At 36.2% G+C, this 25352-nt stretch overlaps 1 protein-coding gene across 6 annotated transcripts in view; it reads right to left on the bottom strand.

Annotated features, from left to right (window-relative positions):
- MEMO1 (mediator of cell motility 1) overlaps positions 1 to 25352 on the bottom strand; it is a 129530-nt gene that overhangs the window by 38035 nt on the left and 66143 nt on the right. For all 6 annotated transcript variants that reach the window (XM_027113452.1, XM_027113447.1, XM_027113449.1 and 3 more), the window contains exons 3-4: positions 9295 to 9363; positions 2185 to 2297 (exon numbers count right to left, since the gene is read on the bottom strand). In XM_027113452.1, the coding sequence (XP_026969253.1) occupies positions 2185 to 2297; positions 9295 to 9361 (180 nt within the window). In that variant the 5' untranslated portion in view covers positions 9362 to 9363. The remainder of the gene's footprint in view (positions 1 to 2184; positions 2298 to 9294; positions 9364 to 25352) is intronic.

Raw genomic sequence — 25352 nt, 5'->3', positions numbered from 1 at the left:
ATGCTTTGGCAAGAGACAAAAAGCACCACATAATATTCTCCATTTTTAGTTTAAAAAAAGGAAAAAACAACTAGCTTCTTACATACCAGACAAAACAGTAAGACATGTAATGATTTATTCAGCACTTTCATATGTTACATAGTTACATAAAAAATAGTAATTTTAATTTTTCATCAATTCCTTTCATTATATCTAAAATCACCTCTGAGTCTAAGCTTATCCTTGACCTTATTCAATCTGTAGATATTAACAAGAACAGTTGATTAGAAATCTTACTGAAATATGGAAAAATCCCCTGGTCTACTTACTCATGAGGTTAATAATATAGTTTTTGAGTTTTGTTTTGTTTTTTAATACAATGTACAGACTTATTATTTTACACCTCAGGTTCCTGTCATACTAAGATAAGAAAATTCCTTCTGAGAATGCTATTTTCCTCAACATTAAAAATTAAGCCCGTGGTATAGACTGGAATATAAATTTACCACAGTACCATGCCTTAAATAATCTTAAAATTTTAAAATGATTTAGTAATTCAAATCCTTCTAATGAATTCCACTTAAAACTAAATATTATCAATATATAGCAAGAAAATGATGAAATATGTAAAAAAAGATATAGGAATATTTTTATTTTATCATTGAACAAAACCAGCATTTTTATAACTACATCCATAAATGGGTTTACCAATAACAAAGAAACGAACAAATAACGGTATGACTTTTTTTTCTATAAAATTATACCTGATTAAAAATCCTCCATTCCTCATTGTCAGTCTATCCAAAACCAAAATTTTCTGAATGCCCCAACAAGGTTTTAAAAATAAAGCGTGTCCCAGAGGAAAGGGGAATTGGAATGAAGGTCGTAAAAAGGTACAAACTTCCAGTAATAAGATAAGTAAGTACTAGGGATGTAATGTACAATATGATAAATATAATAAACACTGCTGTATGTTATATACAAGTTGTTGAGAGTAAATCCTAAGAGTTCACATCACAAGGGAAAAAAACATTTTTTTTCTATTTCTTTAATTTTGTATCTATATGAGATGATGGATATTCGCTAAACTTATCATTTCATGATGTATGTAAAGTCAAATCACCATATTGTATAACTTAAACCTATGTAGTGTTGTATGTCAACTATATCTCAATAGAACTGGAAGAAAAAAATAAAAATTTTAAAAGCATTTTAAATATTTGAAAAATGTGTACCCTAAAACCATTCCAGGGAGTAAGGCTAGTTTCATTAATAACCTATATCCTAACAACAAATTGCTAATACTCTATAATACTTAAAACCCCAAATTATGAAAATTTAGGCCTAAAAATTAAAGAAAAAGAGGTGATCATTTCCTCTGCAAATGGCTTTCTTCATTCTACAGAAGAATTTGTTGCAAAATTTCTTGAAACAATAAAAACACTCAACGTACTTAAAATATAATTTGATGAACTGGAAGGATACACACCAAGTTCATGAATGTGGTTACTTTGGGGAAATCAAATTGAGTTCAGATGAGGGGAAATTCTGAGTCAAGTGTGGATGATAAGTACATGAGTATTTGTTATAGTAGTCTCTGTATTGTTTGGTATTTTTAAAATTATGTACAAAATGAGACATGATTAAATAAAAACTGTGATTTCTAGAATTCTATTTAAAAATCAAAATAATAGATATGTTTTAAAAACAAAATGCACTTAAGATTTATGTGGCACCCTTCTTGCAGAGTTTCACAACTACGGTCTCAATTTTTTTCCCATAAAAATTATATATGAGGATATAAAGTCATTATCACCATTATCCATTTACGGTGAGGGAACTGTTATACACAGAGGAAGACAAACATGCCCAAAATGTTTCAACAAGTTGTTATGGGTACCAATTTCTTGTCTCACTGTACAACAAGTACATGGTACTTCCCTGATTATAAATGTAACCACTACACTCCAAAGACTAGCGGATCTGACAGATTTTTGCGGCTGGCAGAAAAACTATAGTTGTCTTTTAGGCATATGGAAGATTTTCTTTCTTAGTTTTTGTTTTTTGCAGATTAGTTATAACAAATTTTATTTTTACAATTCAAATATTACTATGATACTAATACTTTTAACTGTAAATTAACTTATAGTTCCTATTTGTAAAAACTTCAGCTGTTTACAAACTATAAAATTTCTATATACTTACTCTTTTGGTCAATACGAAGGTCATACAGAGGTGTCCTATATATATCCACACTGGAAAGTGCACATCGAGAAAGGGGCACATGATGAGAAGGCCCAAGGATGAAAATTCTCCGGCTAGGAGATATACAATAAAAAACACAGAACAATTGCACTTCTACAAAAACTTTATTAAATAAAAAGGAAAAAACAAGTAATTTTTAAAAATTACATGTAATATTGTTTTCCTTGATTGAGTTCATTACCTACTGCTATATGCTAAACTGTGTTCTCTTGAAATCATACGTTGAAGTCTCAACCCCTGTACCTCAAAATGGAACCTATATGGAGATAAGGTCTTTAAAGAGGTGATTAAGTTAAAATGAGGTCATTACCGTGAGGCCTGAATTCAATATGACTGGTGTCCTTATAAGAAGAGGAAGAGACACCAGGGGTGCACATGCACAGAGAGGTGATTGACCATGTGAAGAGGCATCAGGAAGACAGTCATCTGCAAGCCAAGGAAGAAACCTAAGAAGAAACCAACCCTGCCAAACCATCTTGGGCTTTTCCAGCATCTAGAACTGTGAGAAAATAAATTTCTGTTGTTTCAGTCCCCTAGTTGATGGTAGTTTGTTATGGCAGCACTAGCAAACTAATGTTCCTACCAATGACTTGCTCCTCAGTTAATTAAGTTCAATTACTTATCTCTATCTTTTTGTTGGAAGGTCTTTAAAAGAACCATGTTTAACACCTGGGAATACTAGTTACTGATTATCTACAGTAAACCAACCAACTATGCTTAAAATCACCTCTGTATTCACAATGGCTAGGCTACAAAAGGTTTTCAATAGCTGTATTAATTGAATTTTAAACATTTCATCTATTAAAATCTCAAAATAACAAATTCTAAACTTGCCTACAACATTAATAAAAATCCATAAAAGTATAAATTCTAAAAATCCAAAATATCATTACAAAGAAGCATCTGTTAAAGCTATTTCTACATTTCTTCCATGGCAGAGAAAAAAGGCATCTTGTTGAGAACTCTGTGTAATAAGCTTTCTCAGTTCCCATTCAAGTAGAAGTCATTCTCAAAAACAAAGAAAATTATGTGTTATTTGCACTGTAGGCTAAAGAAAAGAACTAGGCTAAACTGTAGATTAAATCTTTACAATCCTTTTATCTTAACATCAAGAGTAAAATTAACTTATTCTCCATTTTATCTCAAACATCTCTACAATCTAAATTCCAAACTCTCCATTTTCGTTGTTTCTCCCAGATTCATATGAACAAAATTTTCCCCACAACACACACACACACACACACACACACACAAAGTTACAGACACAAAAGAACCAAAACTATAAGAAAAAAAGGAATATATGTAAGCTATATACCTAGAAAATTAAGTGCTACTCATTGCTCATCTAATGGACAAAAACACAAAGACTGAATCACAGAGCTATATCTCTTTCACATCAAAAACTTGCAGGCCAAGGAATGTGTGCTTTAGCAATATATTTATTTTGACAGAATTCTATTACAGCTAAGAAAATTAACCTACTGTCATCTATATCTTACTTGCTATATGGGGTGTTGGGGGGCAGGGGTGGATAAGAAAGATGTGGATAAGGAAAAGGTAATTCTCAGTTTAGTCCCAAAATCTCCTCAAGATGTTGCAATCCTCAAGATGTCACTCAGAGCCCACATGTAAGACTTCACTCACAGGCCATTTCTAGTCAGAAACATAATCCCTTTCCTCGCCTCCCCTGCTAATACCCACTTCTTGTCACCATCTCTATGATCAACTCAATAACCATTTCAGAAAAAAAAAATCAGGTCTATAGATTCCTAAATGAACAAAAGATACCACTATGTTCTTGTATCTTAACAGCACAAAAATATCACCACATTTTTAAAATTAAAGTTTAATGAGGGACATAGAAAATGGTAAATCTGAGTGCTTAGGAAACTTGCTTAAGGATAGGTATTATATGAATCAAGAATCAAGTAAGAAAAAAAAAGTATTTTTATGATTGAGGAATGTATTTCTATGAAAAGAGAGAGGGATAGAATATTTAAAATCAGAACACTCCTGGGAAATTCAGAATATATAATTAAAATATGAAATGACTTTTAAAAATCAATCTAGGCATAGATATATTTCATAGGTAAGTATAACAAGGTTCTTCTAACAGTGGCTAAAAGATGAGCGTTACTCCAGAAATAAAGACCCGAGGTCAGCTTCGAAAGCCTAACTGCCTCCTCTAATACGTGACTATTCAATTGCTTGCCTTTTTGTCAGACCCAACCTAGATGAAAAGATAAAGTCTGGTGGGGAAAAGGGGTCCCATCAGTCTGAATTATCCAACTGTGTACCCAAAGGTTGAAACTCATCCAAAAGCAACATAGTGAAGTTCCACATTTAGTTAAGAGAGATAATAGGAAAAAAGAGATTTAGGTCCCATCAATATAAAACCCTTAAAAGTGATATACCCAAAAACAAACCAAAAAAGACTTCTTTTCATTGAGAGAAGAAAAAAGAAACTGGATATTGAACAAGTAGTAATCTCAGAATGAGTCTCTGTGTTAGCTATATGCTATAAGACAATTAATAGTGTAAATAAAAGATAATGCATTTTTCCCCCTAGATTGCTAGATCCATAAACACCAAGACCATACAAATATTTTGGAGAGAAATGTAATACAGGCATTGAAAGTAATGCCACTTTCTCTCCCTTCAATTAATTACAAAGTTCTTTGTCTTGAAAGAGTAACTTTTAAATACTGGCATATAATCACTGTTGCCATACACGTAAAAGAAACCTTTAATATAAAAAAATAGAAAAAAATCAGTAGGCATTCTTTCAGAAATAAATGTATTTCACATATAATAATACTTCCAGATAATCCACATTTGTGGAGTTACCTACTATGAGGAGTGCAGTCTGTACACCTAACACATGAGTTACCTGAGTGTCTGTTCTCATAAATATTCAACTACTTATACTAAATAATGGAACACAAGTAATTTTCTTAAAGTGTTTCATGGTTAAGTGGAGATATTTTAACTAAAGAATAAAATGTCATGTGGCCCCAAAGAAGATTCCTTTTGGCATTCTTTTTCTGCCCTGCAAGGTTTTCTGAAAGATATGAATCAAAATCAAGTTACTATCTAAGTAACATCCTGAGTTCCGGTTTTTAATTAAAGTTTTAGTAATAGGAAAAGACTTTGCAACTCTAAATATGGGAAAGAACTTAATTAAATGTATAATTTTTAAAATTCCTTAAACAGCCTGAGTATTCTTTCTAAAACATGAATCAGATCATATCACTTCCCTGCTTAAAAAGTCTTTCAATGGCTTTTCTTGGTCAGAGGATAAAATACAAAAATCCTTAAAATGGGTTCTAAAGTCTCATATCAACTGGCCCCTTCTTGTGTTATTATTCTTCCCCCGCTGGATCTCAGTACTTTATGCACACTGGTCTTGCAGTTCCTTGATAACAAGAATATCTTTGCCTATTTCAAAACTTCTTCACGTGTAATTGTTTCTTTTGCTTGGCTTAAAAATCATTTCCCCAGAGATGCCTTCTCCAATACCTTATCCACAATATAAATCCAATCACCCTGAATCACAGCAGTTCGCAAAGTGTGAACTGTGAATTCACAAGAACCTTTCAAGGAGTCCACAAAATCAAAACTATTTTCATACTAATACAGAGAAGTTATTTGCCTTTTCAACACGTTAACATTTGCACTTGTAGTACAATAGTAAGACTGGGTATACTGCTGGCTACAACCAAGGTAACGGAATCAAAATGTACTAGTAGTCATGTATTCTTCACCTTCACCCATGCTGTATTTTTTTTTAAGCCAGTTTCATTTAATTTCATTAAATTTTGAACTTCGAGTACAGTTTTATAAAAATATTCTGTATGACAAAATGCATTCAATTTGTGGTGATAAACACATAAAGCACTTCTACTGCATACAGAAGTATGTCTCAAGGAAAAAGCATCTGTGTGATTTTGAGTTATGAGCTGAAGTAGACTTTTTTCCACGGAACACAATTTTTACTTCAAAAAAATGACTGTAGACAAATTGTGGTTATTCCAATTTAGGTATCCAGCAGAAATTTTTTAGAAAATGAACAAAATGAGCCTGACACTTCAAAGAAAATATTTGACGTATTTGTTGCCAATGATAAAATTGAAACTTTTAAGTGAAAATTAGACTTTTGCAAAAAAGCTTCCCAATAATTAAAATTTTTTCTCATGAAATTGATGGTGCTATTAACAAATGTGATTTTTTTTTACATCGTATGATGAAATGTCAACATTTGAAACATCTGCATGACTCAATGAACAAATATTTTCCAAATGTTCATGCAAGATGTTACAAAATCATGCAAAGGTAAAAGATCCATTCAAATTTTAAGGACAAAAGATGATCCTGGTTGACACGTAGAGAATGGGAACAGGAAAGAAGAATGGAAGCTAGTGGTATGAAATTTATCCTTCTCTCTTGGACTGTTATTTTTTCTCTATACTTATTATTCCCAAAAGGATGTTTTCTCTATTTTCTTAAAGAACTATGAAGATATTGCAAATCTCAGGGAGGGCCACTTCCAAGAGAATACAACAAGACTGTCCATGATTATTTTTAACACTGAGACCTTCACACTTATTTATTCAGAATTCAATTACTATATACTAATTATAAAAATAAACTGATCACATCATCATCCATCATTTGCATTTCTTTTTACTGATCTCCTTTATTGTCACCTTCTTAGTCCTTGACTCTCTTCCCTTATTATTTTTTTCCTTTCCATTCTCACTGTCCATCAACTTATTTAACACACAATTTCCACTTATATCAATATAGGCTCTCTATATATTCCTAGGCCAAATTTAATTCAGGGGTACCCTTTTAGCACATATCATCATCAATAAAAGTTCTGCCAAATAGAAAAAGGTTTGGAAAAGGCTGTTATATAAACTAGCCTTGATTATGTTGGTTTATAGGCCCAGGGTCAAATAAAGGAAGCTTCTGAAAAGCTTTACAATCTAATTTCTATTTTACTCTTATTCATGAAACAAGTTAAAATTATACATTAAATATGTATTATGAATTATTTGTTAAAGATATGCATCAAAACATCATAAAGGAGGTGGAGCTAACCAAAACCTCCTCAATCTGGCAATATTATCATTTTATTTATTATTAAAAACTTACTAAAAAATAATTTTCAATAAAGGCCTGATAAAATGTGCAGAGCATACTACATAAAAACAAAAGAGAGCAGCTTTTTTGCTTTGACAATTTGAACTAATTGCTCATAAAGGAGTAGGCTGTGGGTGAGATTTTCTTTTTAAACTCAGGGCTATTGTGAGTTACTTCTGAATGATTATACTTCATCTCTACTAGTACGGGTCTAACCTAACAACATTTGACAGAATTAAAATGATCAGTTTCACCTATTCACACAGTGTATGTACAACTGGCAATATAGACTAGAACCTGACACTGGTTCACATGTAGTGAATTAACTATTTAAATAAAATGTTGGTCAGCAAATTAAGTAATTTGGGTGGCTAATTCCAGCAGAAACTTTTGAAATTTCACAAGTTTCTTATTTTAGAGAGTGGTATACTAAGCTTTTAAAGTTCACAAATTTCTCATTTTAGAGAGTAGTATACGACTCAGTCTCAATTTGACAGAAAGATTTTTTTAAGCTAATTTCAGAGCTGTCATTAAATTATTAAGAGCTAATATACTTCAAAAACCATATTAAATTCATTGTCAGATTCTAAAATAACTCAGGTACCTTATCCTGTCAATGAGAAATTATTCTTCATTCATTAAACACAACCTAGCATGTGCAATAAAGAATTTTCAATTATAAAGTGATTAAAATAGAACAAAGGGCTTTGAATTTTTCTTAAAAGTATTCATCTCCAGGTTTTCAAAGAAAATTTTAAAAACCAAAATATTTAACTGTTAATGTTCCTGGACCCAATTCCACTGTGTGCGTTCATGTGAGTGGAAGAGGGGGCACACTCAATTCTGACACTATCTACCTTGAGATAGCATCAGATTCCACAGGTTACGGGTTCAGTCCTACAAAAACGTCCCCACACCCACACCCATCCCCCATCTCAGATGCCAGTCACAAGCCCAGGTTGTCACTTGTGCTTCTGACCAACCAGTTACAGATTGGCGATTCCAACAACCACCTCCTTGAATTTCAATTCAGAGGCCAATCGTAAGTCCAGGTTGTTACCTATACTTCTGACAGACCGGTTATAAATCAGAGGTTTAATTTGCTAGAGCGGCTCACAAAACTCAGAGAAATATTTCACTTACTAGGTCACCGGTTTATTATAAAAAGATATAACTTAGCAACAGCCAGATGGAAGAGGTGCATAGGACAAGGCAAGGGGAAAGAGCCAGGACCTTCCATGCCCTCTCCAGGCAGGCCACTCTCCCCAAATCTCCACGTGTTCACCAACCTGGAAGCTCTCCGAACCTTGTCCCTTTGGGTTTTTATGGGGGCTTTATTACATAGTCATGATGGCAACTGATTCAACCTCCAGGCTCTCTCCCCTCCCCAGGAGAGGTCAGGGATTGGGAATGAAAATTCCAACCCTCTAAACACAAGGTTGGTTATCCTGGCAACCTGGCAGCCCCATGCTTAGGTGGGGTCCGAAAGTCACCTTATTAACATACAAGAAAAACCTTTGCCATTCTCACCACTTAGGAAATTCCAAGGGTTTTGGGAGCTGTGAGCCAGTAACTGTGGAAAAAGACTGAATATATATGTGAAATATATTTTGGTCATCTAAATGACCAAATACATATTTCGTATAAATCACAATACTGTATTAACCTTCTAACACTTCCAGAACTAAACATTTTACCAAACAAAGGGAAGGTAGAAGCTAAATGTTCAGATAATGAAAAATAGTATTAAAGCTTTTCATAACCTATATAAGGTATAATCAAATTCATAAAGTCAAATTCTTAATGAAATCAAGTATATAAGTATGTAAAACAAATTACTTCAGTGACAAAGCAATTATAATTCCCAACCACCTAATCAAAAAGGTATCTAACTATATTACTTACGTAATAGATGGATCCACTTGTTTGTAAGCATGAGCAGCACAAGACCCACAGTACGTATACCCTGCATGGCTACAAAACAAAAAAATGTTTAACTTAATCATCAGATTCAAAATCAAGTTATTCTGGGGGAAAAAAAACTTTTGAAAGAAATCTAATAATTATGGTAAACATTATGTGTACAGATTAAAAAGCAATGTATTGATAGATAATGATGCAACTTATAGAAGATAACAGGGAACACATCATTGTTCTGTGTTCCACTGTTATTTTATTTATTTATTTATTTATTTTGTGGGGGGCCATGCTGCACAGCATGCAGGATCTTAGTTCACCAACCAGAGATCAAACCCGTGCCCCCTGCAGTGGAAGCACGGAGTCTTAACCACTGGACCGCCAGGGAAGTCCCCCTGTGTTACAATTTTAAATGTTAAAAAGTATTTGGTCTGAAGGAAAATTATATTTGGAAATATTCAAGGCTTATTTGAAGTTGCTAATGTAACATTAATAATATGTGAGCTCTTAACATTCCTCTTCAATACCATAAACAGACTATTACATACATAAAAATGATAAGACCAAGTCAAATCAGAGCAAAACAAATAATCTACAAGAAACAACTCACGTCCCTCTGTGTCTTTAGTGGTAAGAGAATTGACCTGACCTTCTGTGTATTATGCCTTTCATTTTCTCTCCCTACTACTCATCCCATCCTTTTCGTCCTCTGGTCTCAGCTTTACATTGGTTCTCTGATCACCCATACAATGACTTGGTTTCATAACTTCATTTTTCTTTCTTGACTCAAGCTATGTGAGTCTAGAAATATTTCCCTTAATGCTTACTATTTAGTGTACAGCCAGTAAATGTTTAACAAATGGCTCTGTAGGAAAAAACTGTATACATATGTACATAAGCTTATTATAAATTTTACTGAAATAAAGAAAGACGTATCACACAACTGACAAACAATGAAAAAATATAAAATACTCTTTACTGCAAATTCAGCTTAGGCAACTGATTGTCCCAGAATACTTTCACTGATGGTAGCTGAACTCTTTGACCCACAGCCAAGCAATGGCTGCAAATGACAAGAGTGAAATAATGAAGACATATGTCTGAATTTCACTCATTCAACAATGACTTGAATGACTTCTTTGCTTATTAGACAATAGTTTTTCAAATACTGGAAAGCATATTTCTTTCCTCATTTTTTCGTGCTTGTCACAGTGTAAAGGTTACAGACATAACATAATTTTAAGTTTCATCTGCCTTATTAACCTTTACCCATTACTTTTCTTGAGTACAGACAATCAACAAAAAATAAAGTCCTGATTTATAGCAATCTGTCTATTAATGTGGATTAAATCATTCCCATCATGGACAATTTCAAGATGCAGAGTAAACTGAAAACACAAAACACAGACTGGGAGAAAATATTTGTAAAGCATATACCTGACAAAGGATTTATATCTAAATATATAAAGAAAAAGCATATATCTGATAAAGCATTTATATCTGAATATATAAAGAAATTTCAAAACAACCTAATACTTTAAAAAATATAGGTAACTGTTTTACAAGACAAAAAGAATTCTGAAGATTGGTTGCACAACAAAGTGAATGCACTTAACACTACTATATAAATGGTTAAAAGTAGTTAAGATAGTAGATTTTATGTTACTACAATTTTTTTTTAATTGTTAAATAGGAAAAGATGTGAACAGATACTTTCATCAAAAAACACACCGGGGGCTTCCCTGGTGGCGCAGTGGTTGAGAGTCCGCCTGCCGATGCAGGGGACACGGGTTCGAGCCTCAGTCCGGGAAGATCCCACATGCAGCGGAGCAGCTGGGCCCGTGAGCCATGGCCGCTGGGCCTGCGCGTCCGGAGCCTGTGCTCCGCAACGGGAGAGGCCACAGTAGTGAGAGGCCCGCGTACCGCAAAAAAAAAAAAAAAAAAAAACACCAGGATGGCAAAAAGCACACAAAAGAAGGCTCTACATCAGTTAGTCATTGAGGAGAGGCAAATTAAAACTACAGTGAGCTACCACTGAACACCCACTAGAATAAGCTAAAATTAAAATGAGTGACCATACCAAATGTGGCAAGGATGTAGAACTGAAACTCAGTCTGTAGGAAACGTAAAACGGTAGAACTACTTTGGAAAATAGTTTGGCAATTTCTTAAAAAAAAAAAAAAGAAAGCTAAACATACTTCTGCCATAAAACTCCTGCCAGCGATTCCACTCCTAAATATATATATATATATATATATATATATATATATATATATATATTTAAGCATTATGTGCACACAAAGATTTGTACACATTCATCCCATTTTTATTTGCAAGAGCCAAAAACAGAAACAGCCAAACGTCCCTCAAAAGGTGAATGGATAAACAAATTGAAGTATATCCATACAATGAAATAACTCTTCAGCAATAGAAAGGAATGAACTATTGACACACTCAGAATAATTATGGTAAAAAAATAAATATGCTGAGTGAGAGAAGCCAGACAAAAAAGAGTTCATGCTATATGATTCCATTTAAATACTTCTACAATAAAAAATTTTTTTAAAAGAATATGTATGTATAAAACTGAGTCACTTGCTGTACAGGAGAGACTGGCACAACACTGTAAATCAACTCTTCTTCAATTAAAAATAAAAATAAATAATTCTAGAAAATAAGAACTAATCTATAGTGACAGAAAGTAAATCAGTGGATGTGGGAGGGTGGGAGAAGGGCAGAGAGGGAAAGAAGGGCACAAGGAAACTTCTGAAGATGAAGAATATGTTCATTATCTTAATCGTGGTAATGATTTCACAGGTGTATACATATTTCAAACTTATCAAACTGCATACTTTATATGCAGTTGAATGTTAATCATACCCCAGTAAAGCTCTATTTTAAAAATGAGGGCTTCCCTGGTGGCGCAGTGGTTGAGAGTCTGCCTGCCGATGCAGGGGACACGGGTTCTTGCCCCGGTCCAGGAAAATCCCACATGCCGCGGAGCGGCTGGGCCCGTGAGCCATGGCCGCTGAGCCTGCTCGTCCGGAGACTCTGCTCCGCAACTGGAGAGGCCGCAACAGTGAGAGGCCCGCGTAACGCAAAAAAAAAAAACACAAAAATGATACTCATCTGATATAGACACAGAAAAAAGAGATTCACATAAGTCAATCACAACCATACAAGATAGTAGCGTCCTTAATTAGGAGTAAAGTAATATGGGACATATGCTAAGCACACTGAAATCACTGAGGCTTTATTGGTCAGATTAATGGTAGTCACTCCATCCTTACACCTCTGTCAAGGGAGCCTATCAAGTTGCCTGAATATAGCAATATTCTCACAACCCAGTTCTAATCTTATCCAGAAGGTAATATAAGTTGTTCTGTGGCTCAGCAGATTCAGTTTTGTTGTCATCCTGCACTGATCTTGATATTCTAGGCTAACCAGGGGCTCTATTTTAACCGGTTATGTCCCCAATCTTCCAGTCCCCAAGACACCAATACCAACTACTTCAGATACTTAATACCTGTTCCTCATCTGAACATCACTGGCTCCTGTCAGTTCAGATATGCACTATCTTGCCTGGCCATGCAGACCTTAAAAACCATCTGATCCATCTGGATCCTCCCTGGTCTGTCACAAACCTGAATGACATTCAGATTTTCAACACTGCTTTGCTCTCAGTTGTCCCTCACTTCACATCCCTCCACTTCTCAATCCTTACTCTTCTTGAATTTAAAGGCCCTGAACCCCAATCTATACTCCGATCTCTAAATCAACCTGTCTTTGTACTCTAAGTCTCTCCCAGTTTTACCAATGCTGTTCCTACCCAAGCTCAGTTCTTAAATGCCAGAAAGCCTTCTTAGAAACGTTAGATTCTTGAAGTATAGGCAGAAAAGAAATAGTAAGTAGAAGGGTAAGGGCATGAAGGGAATAAAGCCTGAAGGAAAAACATGAGCAAATGTCCAAGTGTATGATGTAAATGAGAAAATATGAAATTGGCCTGAATGGAACAAGACAGTAACGTTAAGCCAGAGTCAGACAGAAGAGTCTGGGCTTGATAAAACAAGTTACTGAAAAACTGCTGTGTGCTCTTGGAACAGGGAGTGATAATAAGAAACTGTTATCATGTACTGAAAAACACAAGCACAAAGGACGTGTTAGAGGCAAGATGAGTTACATGAAGCTCTCTTGGAAACTGTGGCATGAGGTAGTAATATCACGGTCTAGGTCTAGAATGGTGTCAGTGTCAGTGGGAAATGAAAAATCAATGCTCTAGGGTCTAGAAAGAAACACTGACATATCTTAGTGACCAAGTAGGAGGAAGAAGAAGAGGACAGTTATGATGATGGTGATAATTGAGTGCTTACTGCATCTCAGGCACTCTTCTACGTAACTCAAAGCATTACTTTTAATCCTAACAACTCTATGAGATAGGAATTATTATTCTTCTCATTTGATAGATGAAAAAACTGAAGCAGAAAGGTTAAGAAACTTGCTCAAGGTCATACAGATAGTAAATGGCACTCCAGGATATAAAGCCAGGCAGTAGAGCTCCAGAACCCATTCTTACGCACCGTTAAGAGACCTTTACATAGTTCAAGGAAGAAGGGAAGGAGTCCATGGAGTAGGAAAAGCAACAAGCCTAACAACTGGAAGAATACTTAAAGAATCATATATCTTGTAAGACTACAAGGAAGGATGATAGTTTCGAAAACACGATTAACTAAGGTAAACTTGTTTCATAATAAGAACTGAGATTTCATGGTTTCAGTCCTTTTTGAAGCTGAAGGTTTAACTTTCCTTGACCTAAAGACAACATAGTGGCAAAAGGAAAGGAAGATTCTTTTATCTTTTTTAAAATTTTATTTATTTATTTTATACAGCAGGTTCTTATTAGCTATCTATTTTATACATCTCAGTGTATATATGTCAACCCCAATCTCCCAATTCATCCCACCACCACCACCACCCCACCCCCGCTTTCCACCCATGGTTTCCATACATCTGTTCTCTACATCTCTGTCTCTATTTCTGCCTTGCAAACCAGTTCATCTATACCATTTTTCTATATTCCACAAATATGCATTAATATACTATATTTCTTTTTCTCTTTCTGACTTCACTCTGTATGACAGTATCTCGGTCCATCCACATTTCTACAAATGACCCAATTTCGTTCCTTTATATGGCTGAGTAATATTCCATTGTATATATGTACCACTTCTTCTTTATCAATTTGGCTGTCGATACGCATTTAGGTTGCTCCCAATGACTTGGTTATTGTAAATAGTGCTGCAATGAACATTGGGGTGCATGTGTCTTTTAGAATTATGGTTTTCTCTGGGTATATGCCCACTAGTGGGATTGCTGGGTCATATGGTAATTCTATTTTTACTTTTTTAAGGAACCTCCATACTGTTCTCCATAGTGGCTGTATCAACTTACATACCCACCAACAGTGCAAGAGGGTTCCCTCTTCTCCACAGCCTCTCCGGCATTTGTTGTTTGTAGATTTTCTGAGGGATGCCCATTCTAACCAGTGTGAGGTGATACCTCACTGTAGTTTTGATTTCCATTTCTCTAATTATTAGTGATGTTGAGCAGCTTTTCATGTGCCTCTTGGTCATCTGTATGTCTTCTATGGAGATATGTCTATTTAGGTCTTCTGCCCATTTTGGGATTGGGTTGTTCATTTTTTTAATATTGAGCTGCATGAGCTGTTTATATATTTTTGAGATTAATCCTTTGTCCGTTGATTTGTTTGCAAATATTTTCTCCCATTCTGAGGGTTGTCTTTTCGTCTTGTTTATACTTTCCTTTGCTTTGCAAAAGATTTTAAGTTTCATTAGGTCTCATATGTTTATTTTTGTTTTTATTTCCATTATTCTAGGAGGTGGATCAAAAAACATCTTGCTGTGATTTATGTCAAAGAGTGTTCTTCCTATGTTTTCCTCTAAGAGTTTTACAGTGTCCGGTCTTAGGTCTCTAATCTATTTTGAGTTTATTTTTGTGTATGGTGTTAGGGAGTGTTCTAATTTCACTCCTTTATAGGTAGCTGTCCAGTTTTCCTAGCACCACTTACTAAACAAGCTATCTTTTCTCCATTGTATACTCTTGCCTCCTTTGTCATACATTATTTGACCATAGGTGCGTGGGTTTATCTCTGGGCTTTCTATCCTGTTCCATTGACCTATATTTCTGTTGTTGTGCCAGTACCATACTGTCTTGATTACTATAGCTTTGCAGTATAGTCTGAAGTCAGGGAGTCTCATTCTTCCAGTTCCCTTTTTTCCCGTCAAGACTGCTTTGGCTATTTGGGGTCTTTGGTGTCTCCATAGAAACTTTAAGATTTTTTTGTTCTAGTTCTGTAAAAAATGCCATTTGTAATTTGATAGGGATTGCATTGAATCTGTAGATTGCTTTGGGTAGTATAGTCATTTTCATAATATTCATCCTTCCAATCCAAGAACATGGCATATATCTCCTCCTGTTTGTGTCATCTTTGATTTCTTTCACCAGTGTCTTATAGTTTTCTGAGTACAGTTCTTTTACCTCCTTAGGTAGGTTTATTCCCTTGTATTTTATTATTTTTGTTGCAATGGTGAATGAGATTGTTTCTCCTTAATTTCTTTCTGATATTTTGTTGTTAGTGCATAGGAATGCAAGAGATTTCTGTGCATTAATTTTGTATCCTGCAACTTTACCAAATTCATTGATTAGCTCTAGAAGTTTTCTGGTGGCATCTTTTGGATTATCTATGTATAGTATCATGTCATCTGCAAAAAATGACAGTTCTACTTCTTCTTTCCTGATTTGGATTCGTTTTATTTCTTTTTCTTCTCTGCCGCGGCTAGGATTTCCAAAACTACGTTGAATAATAGCGGTGAGAGTGGACATCCTTGTCTTCTTCCTGATCTTAGAGGAAATGCTTTCAGTTTTTCACCATTGAGAATGATGTTTGCTGTGGGTTTGTTGTATATGGCCTTTATTATGTTGAGGTAGGTTCCCACTATGCCCACTTTCTGGAGTTTTTATCATAAATGGGTGTGGAATTTTGTCAAAAGCTTTTTCTACATCTATTCAGATGATCGTTTGGTTTTTATTCTTCAATTTGTTAATATGGTGTATCACATTGATTGATTTGCGTATATTGAAGAATCGTTGCATCCCTGGGGTAAATCCCACTTGATCATGGTGTATGATCCTTTTAATCATACACCATGGTGTTGTTGGATTCTGTTTGCTAGTACTTCGTTCAGGATTTTTGCATCTATCTTCATCTGTGATATTGGTCTGTAATTTTCTCTCTTTGTATCATCTTTGTCCGGTTTGGGTATCAGGGTGATGGTGGCCTCGTAGAATGAGATTGGGAGTGTTCCATCCTCTGCGATATTTTGGAAGAGTTTGAGAAGGATGGGCATTAGCTCTTCTCTAAACGTTTGATAGAATTCACCTGTGAAGCCATATGGTCCTGGACTTTTGTTTCTTGGAAGATTTTTAATCACAGTTTCAATTTCATTACTTGTGATTGGTCTGTTCATATTTTCTGTTTCTTCCTGGTTCAGTCTTGGAAGGTTATACCTTTCTAAGAATTTGTCCATTTCTTCCAAGTTCTCCATTTTATTGGCTTACATTTGCTTGTAGTAATCTCTTAGGATGCTTTGTATTTCTGCAGTGTCTGTTGTAACTTCTCGTTTTTCATTTCTAATTTTATTGATTTGAGTCCTCTCCCTCTTTTTCTTGATGAGTCTGGCTAAAGGTTTATTAATTTTGTTTATCTTCTCAAAGAACCAGGCTTTAGTTTTATTATCTTTGCTACTGCTTTGTTTCTATTTCATTTATTTTTGCTCTGATCTTTATGTTTTCTTTCCTTCTACTAACTTTGGGTTTTGTTTGTTCTTCTTTCTCTAGTTCCTTTAGGTGTAAGGTTAATTGTTTATTTGAGATTTTGTTGTGTCTTGAGGTAGGATTGTATTGCTATAAACTTCCCTCTTCGAACTGTTTTGCTGCATCCCATAGGTTTTTGATTGTCATGTTTTCGTTATCATTTGTCTCTAGGAATTTTTTTATTTTCTCCTTGATTTCGTCAGTGATCTCTTGGTTATTTAGTAACATTTTGTTTAGCCTCCATGTGTTTGTCTTTTTTACGTTTTTTTCCCTGTAATTTATTTCTAATCTCATAGCGTGTGGTCAGAAAAGATCTCGATATGATTTCAATTTTCTTAAATTTTCCAAGGCTTTATTTGTGACCCAAGATGTGATCTCTCCTGGAGAATATTCTGTGTGCACTTGAGAAGAAAGTGTCATCTGCTGTTTTTGGATGGAATGTCCTATAAATATCAATTAAATCTATCTGGTCTGTTGTGTCATTTAAAGCTTGTGTTTCCTTATATTTCTGTCTGGATGATCTGTTCACTGGTATAAGTGAGGTGTTAAAGTCCCCCACTGTTATTGTGTTACTATTTCCTCATTTATAGCTGTTAGCAGTTGCCTTATGTATTGAGGTGGTCCTATGTTGGGTGAATATAAATTTATAACAGTTATACCTTCTTCTTGGATTGATCCCTTGATCATTATGTTGTGTCCTTCCTTGTCTCTTGTAACATTCTTTAAAGTTTATTTTATCTGATATGAGTATTGCTACTCCAGCTTTCTTTTGATTTCCATTTGCATGGAATATCTTTCACCATCCCCTCACTTTCAGTCTGTATGTGTCCCTATGTCTGAAGTGGGTCTCTTATAGACAGCATATATATGGGTCTTGTTTTTGTATCCATTCAGCCAGACTGTGTCTTTTGGTTGGAGCATTTAATCCATTCACATTTAAGGTAATTATTGATATGTATGTTCCTATGACCATTATCTTAATTGTTTTGGTTTTGTTTTTGTAGGTCCTTTTCTTCTCTTGTGTTTCCCACTTAGAGAAGTTCCTTTAGCATTTGTTGTAGAGCTGGTTTGGTGCTGCTGAATTCTCTTAGCTTTTGCTTGCCTGTAAAGCTTTTGATTTCTGTGTCAAAACTGAATGAGAGGGCTTCCCTAGTGGCGCAGTGGTTGAGAGTCCACCTGCCAATGCAGGGGACACGCGTTCGTGCCCCAATCTGGGAGTATCCCAATGTGCCGTGGAGCAGCTGGGCCCGTGAGCCATGGTTGCTGGGCCTGCACGTCTGGAGCCTGTGCTCCACAACGGGAGAGGCTGCAGCAGTGAGAGGCCCGCGTACCACCAAAAAAAAAAAGAATGAGATCCTTGCTGGGTAGAGTAATCTTGGTTTTAGGTTCTTCCCTTTCATCACTTTAAATATATCATGCTACTCCCTTCTGGCTTGCAGAGTTTCTGCTGAGAAATCAGTTGTTACCCTTATGGGAATTCCCTTTTATGTTATGTGTTGTTCTTCCCTTGTTGCTTTCAATAATTTTTCTTTGTCTTTAATTTTTACAATTTGATTACTATGTATCTCAGCATGCTTCCCCTTGGGTTTATCCCAACTGGAACTCTCTGTGCTTCCTGGACATGGGTGGCTATTTCCTTTCCCATGTTAGGAAAGTTTTCGACTATAATCTCTTCAAATATTTTCTCGGGTCCTTTCTCTCTCTCTTCTCCTTCTGGGACCCCTATAATGCAAATGTTGGTATGTTTAATGTTGTCCCAGAGGTCCCTTAGGCTTTCTTCATTGCTTTTCATTCTTTTTTCTTTATTCTGTCCTGTGGCAGTGATTTCCACCCTTCTGTCTTCCAGGTCACTTATCCGTTCTTCTGCCTCAGTTATTCTGCTATTGATTCCTTCTAGTGTATTTTTCACTTCAGTTATTATATTGTTCACCTCTGTTTAAATCTTCTAGGTCTTTGTTAAACATTTCTTGCATCTTCTCCATCTTTGCCTCCATTCTTTTTCCAAAGTCCTGGATCATCTTCACTATCATTATTCTGAATTCTTTTTCTGTAAGGTTGCCTATCTCCACTTCAGTTCATTGTTCTTCTGGAGTTTTATCTTGTTTCTTCATCTGGTACATAGTCCTCTGCCTTTTCATTTTGTCTATCTTTCTGTGAATGTGGTTTTCATTCCACAGGCTGCAGGATTACAGTTCTTGCTTCTGCTGTCTGCCCTTGGATAAGGCTATGTAAGCAGTTGTGCAAGCTTCCTGATGGGAGGGACTGGTGGTGGTAGAGCTGGGTGTTGCTCTGGTGGGCAGAGCTCAGTAAAACTTTAATGCTTGTCTGCTTGTCTGCTGATGGGTGGGGCTGAGTTTCCTCCCTGTTGGTTGTTTGGCCTGAGGCGACCCAGCACTGGAGCCAACAGGCTCTTGGTGGGGCTAATGGTGAACTCTGGGAGGCCTCACGCCAAGGAATACTTCCCAGAACTTCTGCTGCCAGTGTCCTTGTCCCCGCGGTGAGCCACAGCTGCCCCCTGCCTCTTCAGGAAACCCTCCAACACTAGCAGGCAGGTCTGGTTCAGTCTCCTATGGGGTCACTGCTCCTTCCCCCTGGGTCCTGATACGCACACTACTTTGTGTGTGCCCTCCAAGAGTGGAGTCTCTGCTTCCCCCAGTCCTGTCAAAGTCCTGCAATCAAATCCCACTAGCCTTCAAAGTCTGAGTCTCTAGGAATTCCTCCTCCCGTTGCCAGACCCCCAGGTTAGGAAGCCTGACCTGGGAGTCAGAACCTTCACTCCAGTGGGTGGACTTCTGTGGTATAAGTGTTCTCCAGTTTGTGAGTCATCCACTCAGCAGTTATGGGATTTGATTTTATTGTGATTGTGCCCCTCCTACTGTCTCATTGTGGCTTCTCCTTTGTCTTTGGATGTGGGGTATCTTTTTTGGTGAGTTCCAGCGTCTTCCTGTCGATGACTGTTCAGCAGTTAGTTGTGATTCCTGTGCTCTTGCAAGAGGGAGTGAGCACACATCCTTCTACCCCGCCATCTTGAACCCATCTCCCAAGGACAGGGAGATTCTTAACTTAGATAGAGAATACACTGCAATGTATCTATTTTTTGATCATTAAGTATATATACCCCATACTCACTTATCCCATAGTGAGGAACTCACTCTACTTCATGAAAGGATCAAGGTCACATTCAAAGAAGAGAATTTGTAATACTTTCCTTTACCCTGGCCCAGATATATGGTAATGAATAAAGCCAGAGTAATAATCATCAACTCTCACCATTAATCCTGTTCCTACACCCTTCTCTTGCTAACAGAATCTATAACTCTACATGTATGTGGCAACAGGTTCCAGTAAGGAATCACTCACAATAAAGGAGGCTTCACTAAGGGAACGGCTACGTTTTTTTCTTTAGTCGTTCTGCATAACAGCCAGAAAAGCAATGAAAATTTGAGCTCTACAGATATTTGAATATGCATCATAAAAGTGTGTCTAAGTCAGTCTTTCCAGAGTTCTTAAAACCTTTAATACAAAGTCATCCCTGCTAGCTGTTACAGGTAACTCTGATTCTCAATGTAACTTCTCATGAAAATAAATACAAAATTATACTATTATTATATATATATTATTATATCTATAATTTGTCATTAGGCTAAAACCATACCTCTAAAAACTGATCTTTCTTTTAACATAGAGTACTTTTGCTTCTCCCTTTACACCTACACAGCAGATCCTTTGCATCAGCAGCTTCAGCTCCTAACCTACCAGAATTTCTCTGCCCCTCAGAGAGCTGCAATTAAATGAGGATGCAAGGTCACACTGTCCACAATCATTCACTAGTTAAGTGACAGTTTCCCATACAGCAACCTTGCAGTGTGGTATAATTTAAATTCCTACCTCAGGAAAATTACTAATCACTACATCACATGGACTTTCACTTATATCAACTATGAATGCCAAGAGTCTACTAAACATTCTATGAGAGGCTTTTCATCAAAGTGGATATAGGGAATAATAAACACTTACTTGAATTCAACAAAGTCAGATTTCCGTAGTCCTAATTCTACTGAATAGCAGGAAAAATGCAAAATAAAAGACTGCCCTAGATGAAATGAGAAGATTGGACCAGATGAAATGAGATCTCCTCCAACAATAAGCAAAGTTTGCAACCTTAAGTTAAGATATGATCTACAAACCTAGAAACTAAATTTAAAAACACCTGTAAACGTAAAGGATCAACCTAAATGACAACTGGCCCCAAACAGTTTCCAGAAGCAGCAACCTCCACCTCGGTTTTATTTTGCTGCACGTAGCCTTTTATTCTTTTCCTTCACAGGCAATGCTCAATGGCCCTAAAGATTCCTGCTTCGATAAAAAAATCAGCAAATGATTATATCCAAGAAATATTCAGGTAAAACAGTCATTATTTAGAATATTTTATTTTTACAAATGGAATCTCATAAACATTAAGCAAACAATATTATGCGCTAAAAAGTCAAGTAAGAATAAACTAACCACAATGTTACATATTGAGGGTTTTTTTTTTTACTGCTAGAGTATATATGATTTGAGATATTGCCATGAATAACCTACCAGTCCTTCTTACTATTAACAAGACTGGGAAAGTCTTGATGGTTTCTACCAGATTTAGCTCGAACTCTATGCTAATGCAAGGAGCCTGTCTTCTGGCCTATCATTCACACAGGGCACATCTGCTTTCACTATGTGAAAGGAAGTGAGACAAAACCAAAACCAAGCCAAACAAGCACACAACACAACACAGAACGCACTATGAGACTGTTTAGAAGATTGTTTGTTAACATTAACAAGGACTGCAAATCTCCAGTAACTTAAGTTAACTAGATAATTTATGAAGATTGTCTCATGACATGTACTGGTAGAGCTCTACAGGTATGCTTCACTATATACAACCTGGTCTTCTATATAAATGTTTCTTAGTTTTTAAATTTTTCAAACAGGTTTTTATACTAAAGGTATAATGTACACAGTAAAAAAAAGTCAAACCGTAATAAAAGGTACGCAACGAAAAGTGAAAGTATCCTTTATTCCATACTATTCCTACTTGGTTAACTACTAAGAAATCAAATTCTGCTTTAAATGTATGGCCTTCAGTATTCATTGTCTGTGCTTGACAGTAAAAAATAATTTCATCATGTAAATTAAGCTCCTTCCACAATTATCTGCTTATCTTTTTATATTCAATAAGATGTTTCTTAAGTGATGTATACCTGTACAGCTCCATTCTAAGGGTTGCTGAGTTATTGCTGAATACTGCAAGATAAACAACAATTTTGGCATCAAGGTAAACTGGCAGTCATGGTAAGAAGGCTTCTGGAACTCCTAGTTCATGAGATCATTTCAATATATATCCCAGGGCCACATACTGTCTCCTGTGCCTCAATATAAGTAAGATAGTTCCAAATGCAACCAAAGGATATTTTTTAGTCAAATTAAATTCTTTTGAATCCCTCTCCCAAATGTGCCTGGTTATGTTATATAGATTAGAATTCATTAAAATTGATCAACAGTTGGTTTATGGGTCAATATTTAATCTTTTAATAACATCAACAATAAATGACATTATTCTATTTAATCTACATCCATATAAAAATAAGCAAACTGTTTAAACATTTTCAAAAGTGTGCTATCTAGGTTTTGAGTTTGTTTTTTTAAGGTTGCCCTCATATGATTTATTCTTATGAAGGCAAAATCTAAGAAAAGGTGGTCCCAGAGAGCTAGAATTTATAAAATTTTAAAAGTATGTTTTTGATTTGAAATAAAAGTAGAAATCTTAAAATTTTAAGTTGTCTAATTACTATATAAGCTCGTTCTTACAAAGACACTTTTGTGCCTATATAACAAGAAAATATTTGTTGTTGCTTTTCTACCTTAAAAAAAAAAAGGAGGGCTTCCCTGGTGGCGCAGTGGTTGAGAGTCCGCCTGCCAATGCAGGGGACACGGGTTCCTGCCCCGGTCTGGGAAGATCCCACATGCCGCGGAGCGGCTGGGCCCGTGAGCCATGGCCGCTGAGCATCCAGAGCCTGTGCTCCACAGCGGGAGAAGCCACAACAGTGAGAGGCCCGCTTACCGCAAAAAAAAAACAGGTAACTCTGGAAAGGAAAATATAATAAGATGAACTTGACTATATTTAAAGTTTTCACATATTAACAAAGTAGAAATTGCCTATGTATACATAAACATAACTACAAAGTCACTATATAGCAGAAACATGCACACCAAAGCCAAAACTATTTTCAAATATTCATTTTAAAACCTAAGGTAACTTGGAAATCTTTTACAAATTAATATATTTGTAACGTAGACTCAAACATTTCATTTCCAAGGGCATTTCCAAACATTTCAATTTAAAACTAACTACAAGAAGCAAACAAGTCTAGTTACTTTTTCATGAATAACTAACCTCATTTTAATTTTATGTTGATTCAGTTCAGCTCCCACATTTAGAGTAAGTTTTAACTAGGAAGGTAGTATACCATAATAGTCAAATACCAGCAAAGTAATGGGAATGACAATAGAACATACCTCATGAGATGTTATAAAGAGATGATTACTAATCCACTGTTTCTCACCCAACCAAGGATCTCACTTATACAAACTTCCCAACTTATCCTTGCATCAATTTTTCTTTCTCTACTAGATCATGTCATCAACATTATAAACACTTTAATATCTCCCACCTTCAATAAAAATTCTCCCCAACACCACATTCCCATTGCCCTACTTCCTTGATTTATAGCAAAATTTCTCAAAAAAACTATCTATACTCACTGTCTTCATTTCCCTCCTTGATTCTTTCTTGAACCCACTCCAACTGTGCTTTCATCCCCACCACCCCACAGAAACTGTTCTTACTAAAATAACCAGCAATCTCCATAGTATCCAATTATCAATCCTCATCTTATTTGACCTCTTGGCAGAATTTGACACACCTGATCATCTTTTCCTCCCTGACACATTTTCATCCTTTTGCCTCCCAGAGACTTCACTCACTCTTGGTTTTCCTCCTTCCCCACTGGTCCTCCTTCAAAATCTCCTTTGCAAATACTCATCTTCATGGTGACCTCTAAATTAAGCTGGCTTGCCTAAGGCCTTAGTCTTTGAACCTCTTCTCTATTTTACTCCCGAGGCAACCATGTCTGATTAAAGTTACACACTTAGCTGTGTTAAGTGTGATATGCCAACACAGCCTTGGCCTTCTTCCCTGTACTCCAGATTCATATACCTAGCTGCCTCACTTGGATACCTAATAGGTATCTCAACATTAACACAGGCAGAATAAAATTTAGATTTTATATAAACACTTCAAATTCCACTCCCCACCTACACCCTTGTTTTCTCCTTTAATTAGTACAAACCCCAATTCCATCCTTCCAATTTCACAAACCCAAACTTAAGAGTCATCCTTGACTTCTTCTATTTTATTGGTCCTGCCTTCCAAATACCCAGAATATACAGTTTCTCATCACCTCCACCTCTAGCTCCCAGCCAAAGGCATTATGTCATCTCTTTTCTGTACTATAGTAATAAGCCTCCGAAATTGGACTCCTTGCCCCCACAAAACAGAAAGTTCATACAGCAGCAAGAATAATCCTTTTCAAACCTAAGTCAGATCATGTCACTTTGCTGCTCAAAACTTCTCATTACTTGCCATATCACTTGGAATAAAAACCAAAGTTTGGGGCTTCCCTGGTGGCGCAGTGGTTGAGAGTCCGCCTGCCGATGCAGGGGATACGGGATCATGCCCCGGTCCGGGAAGATCCCACATGCCACAGAGCGGGCCCCGCAACGGGAGAGGCCGCAACAGTAGACGCCCGCGTACCGCAAAAAAAAAAAAAAAGAAGCAAAAACCAAAGTTTTTATGTTCTCCTACAAAGCCTCCCTACAATCCAGCCCCCGCAGCCTACCTCATCCACTACTCTTCTCCACACACACGCCACTCCAGCTACACTGGCCTTGCTTTTCCTCAAACACCTTTAAGCGTATCCTGCCCCAGAGCCTCTGTCCTTGCTTTGTCCTCAACCTGAAACCCTTTTTCCCTGGGCATCTGCATAACTTCTCTCTCACATCATTTAGACTCAACTGTTACCTTATGAGGAAGACCTTTTCTTACTATCCTATCTAAA

Source organism: Aethalodelphis obliquidens, unplaced genomic scaffold (assembly GCF_003676395.1).
Source record: "Aethalodelphis obliquidens isolate GAN/ISIS:26980383/991018 unplaced genomic scaffold, ASM367639v1 scaffold12, whole genome shotgun sequence".
Lineage (NCBI taxonomy): Eukaryota > Metazoa > Chordata > Mammalia > Artiodactyla > Delphinidae > Aethalodelphis > Aethalodelphis obliquidens.
The sequence above is the reverse complement of the archived record's forward strand: the minus strand, read 5'-3'. Positions and strand labels throughout refer to the sequence as shown.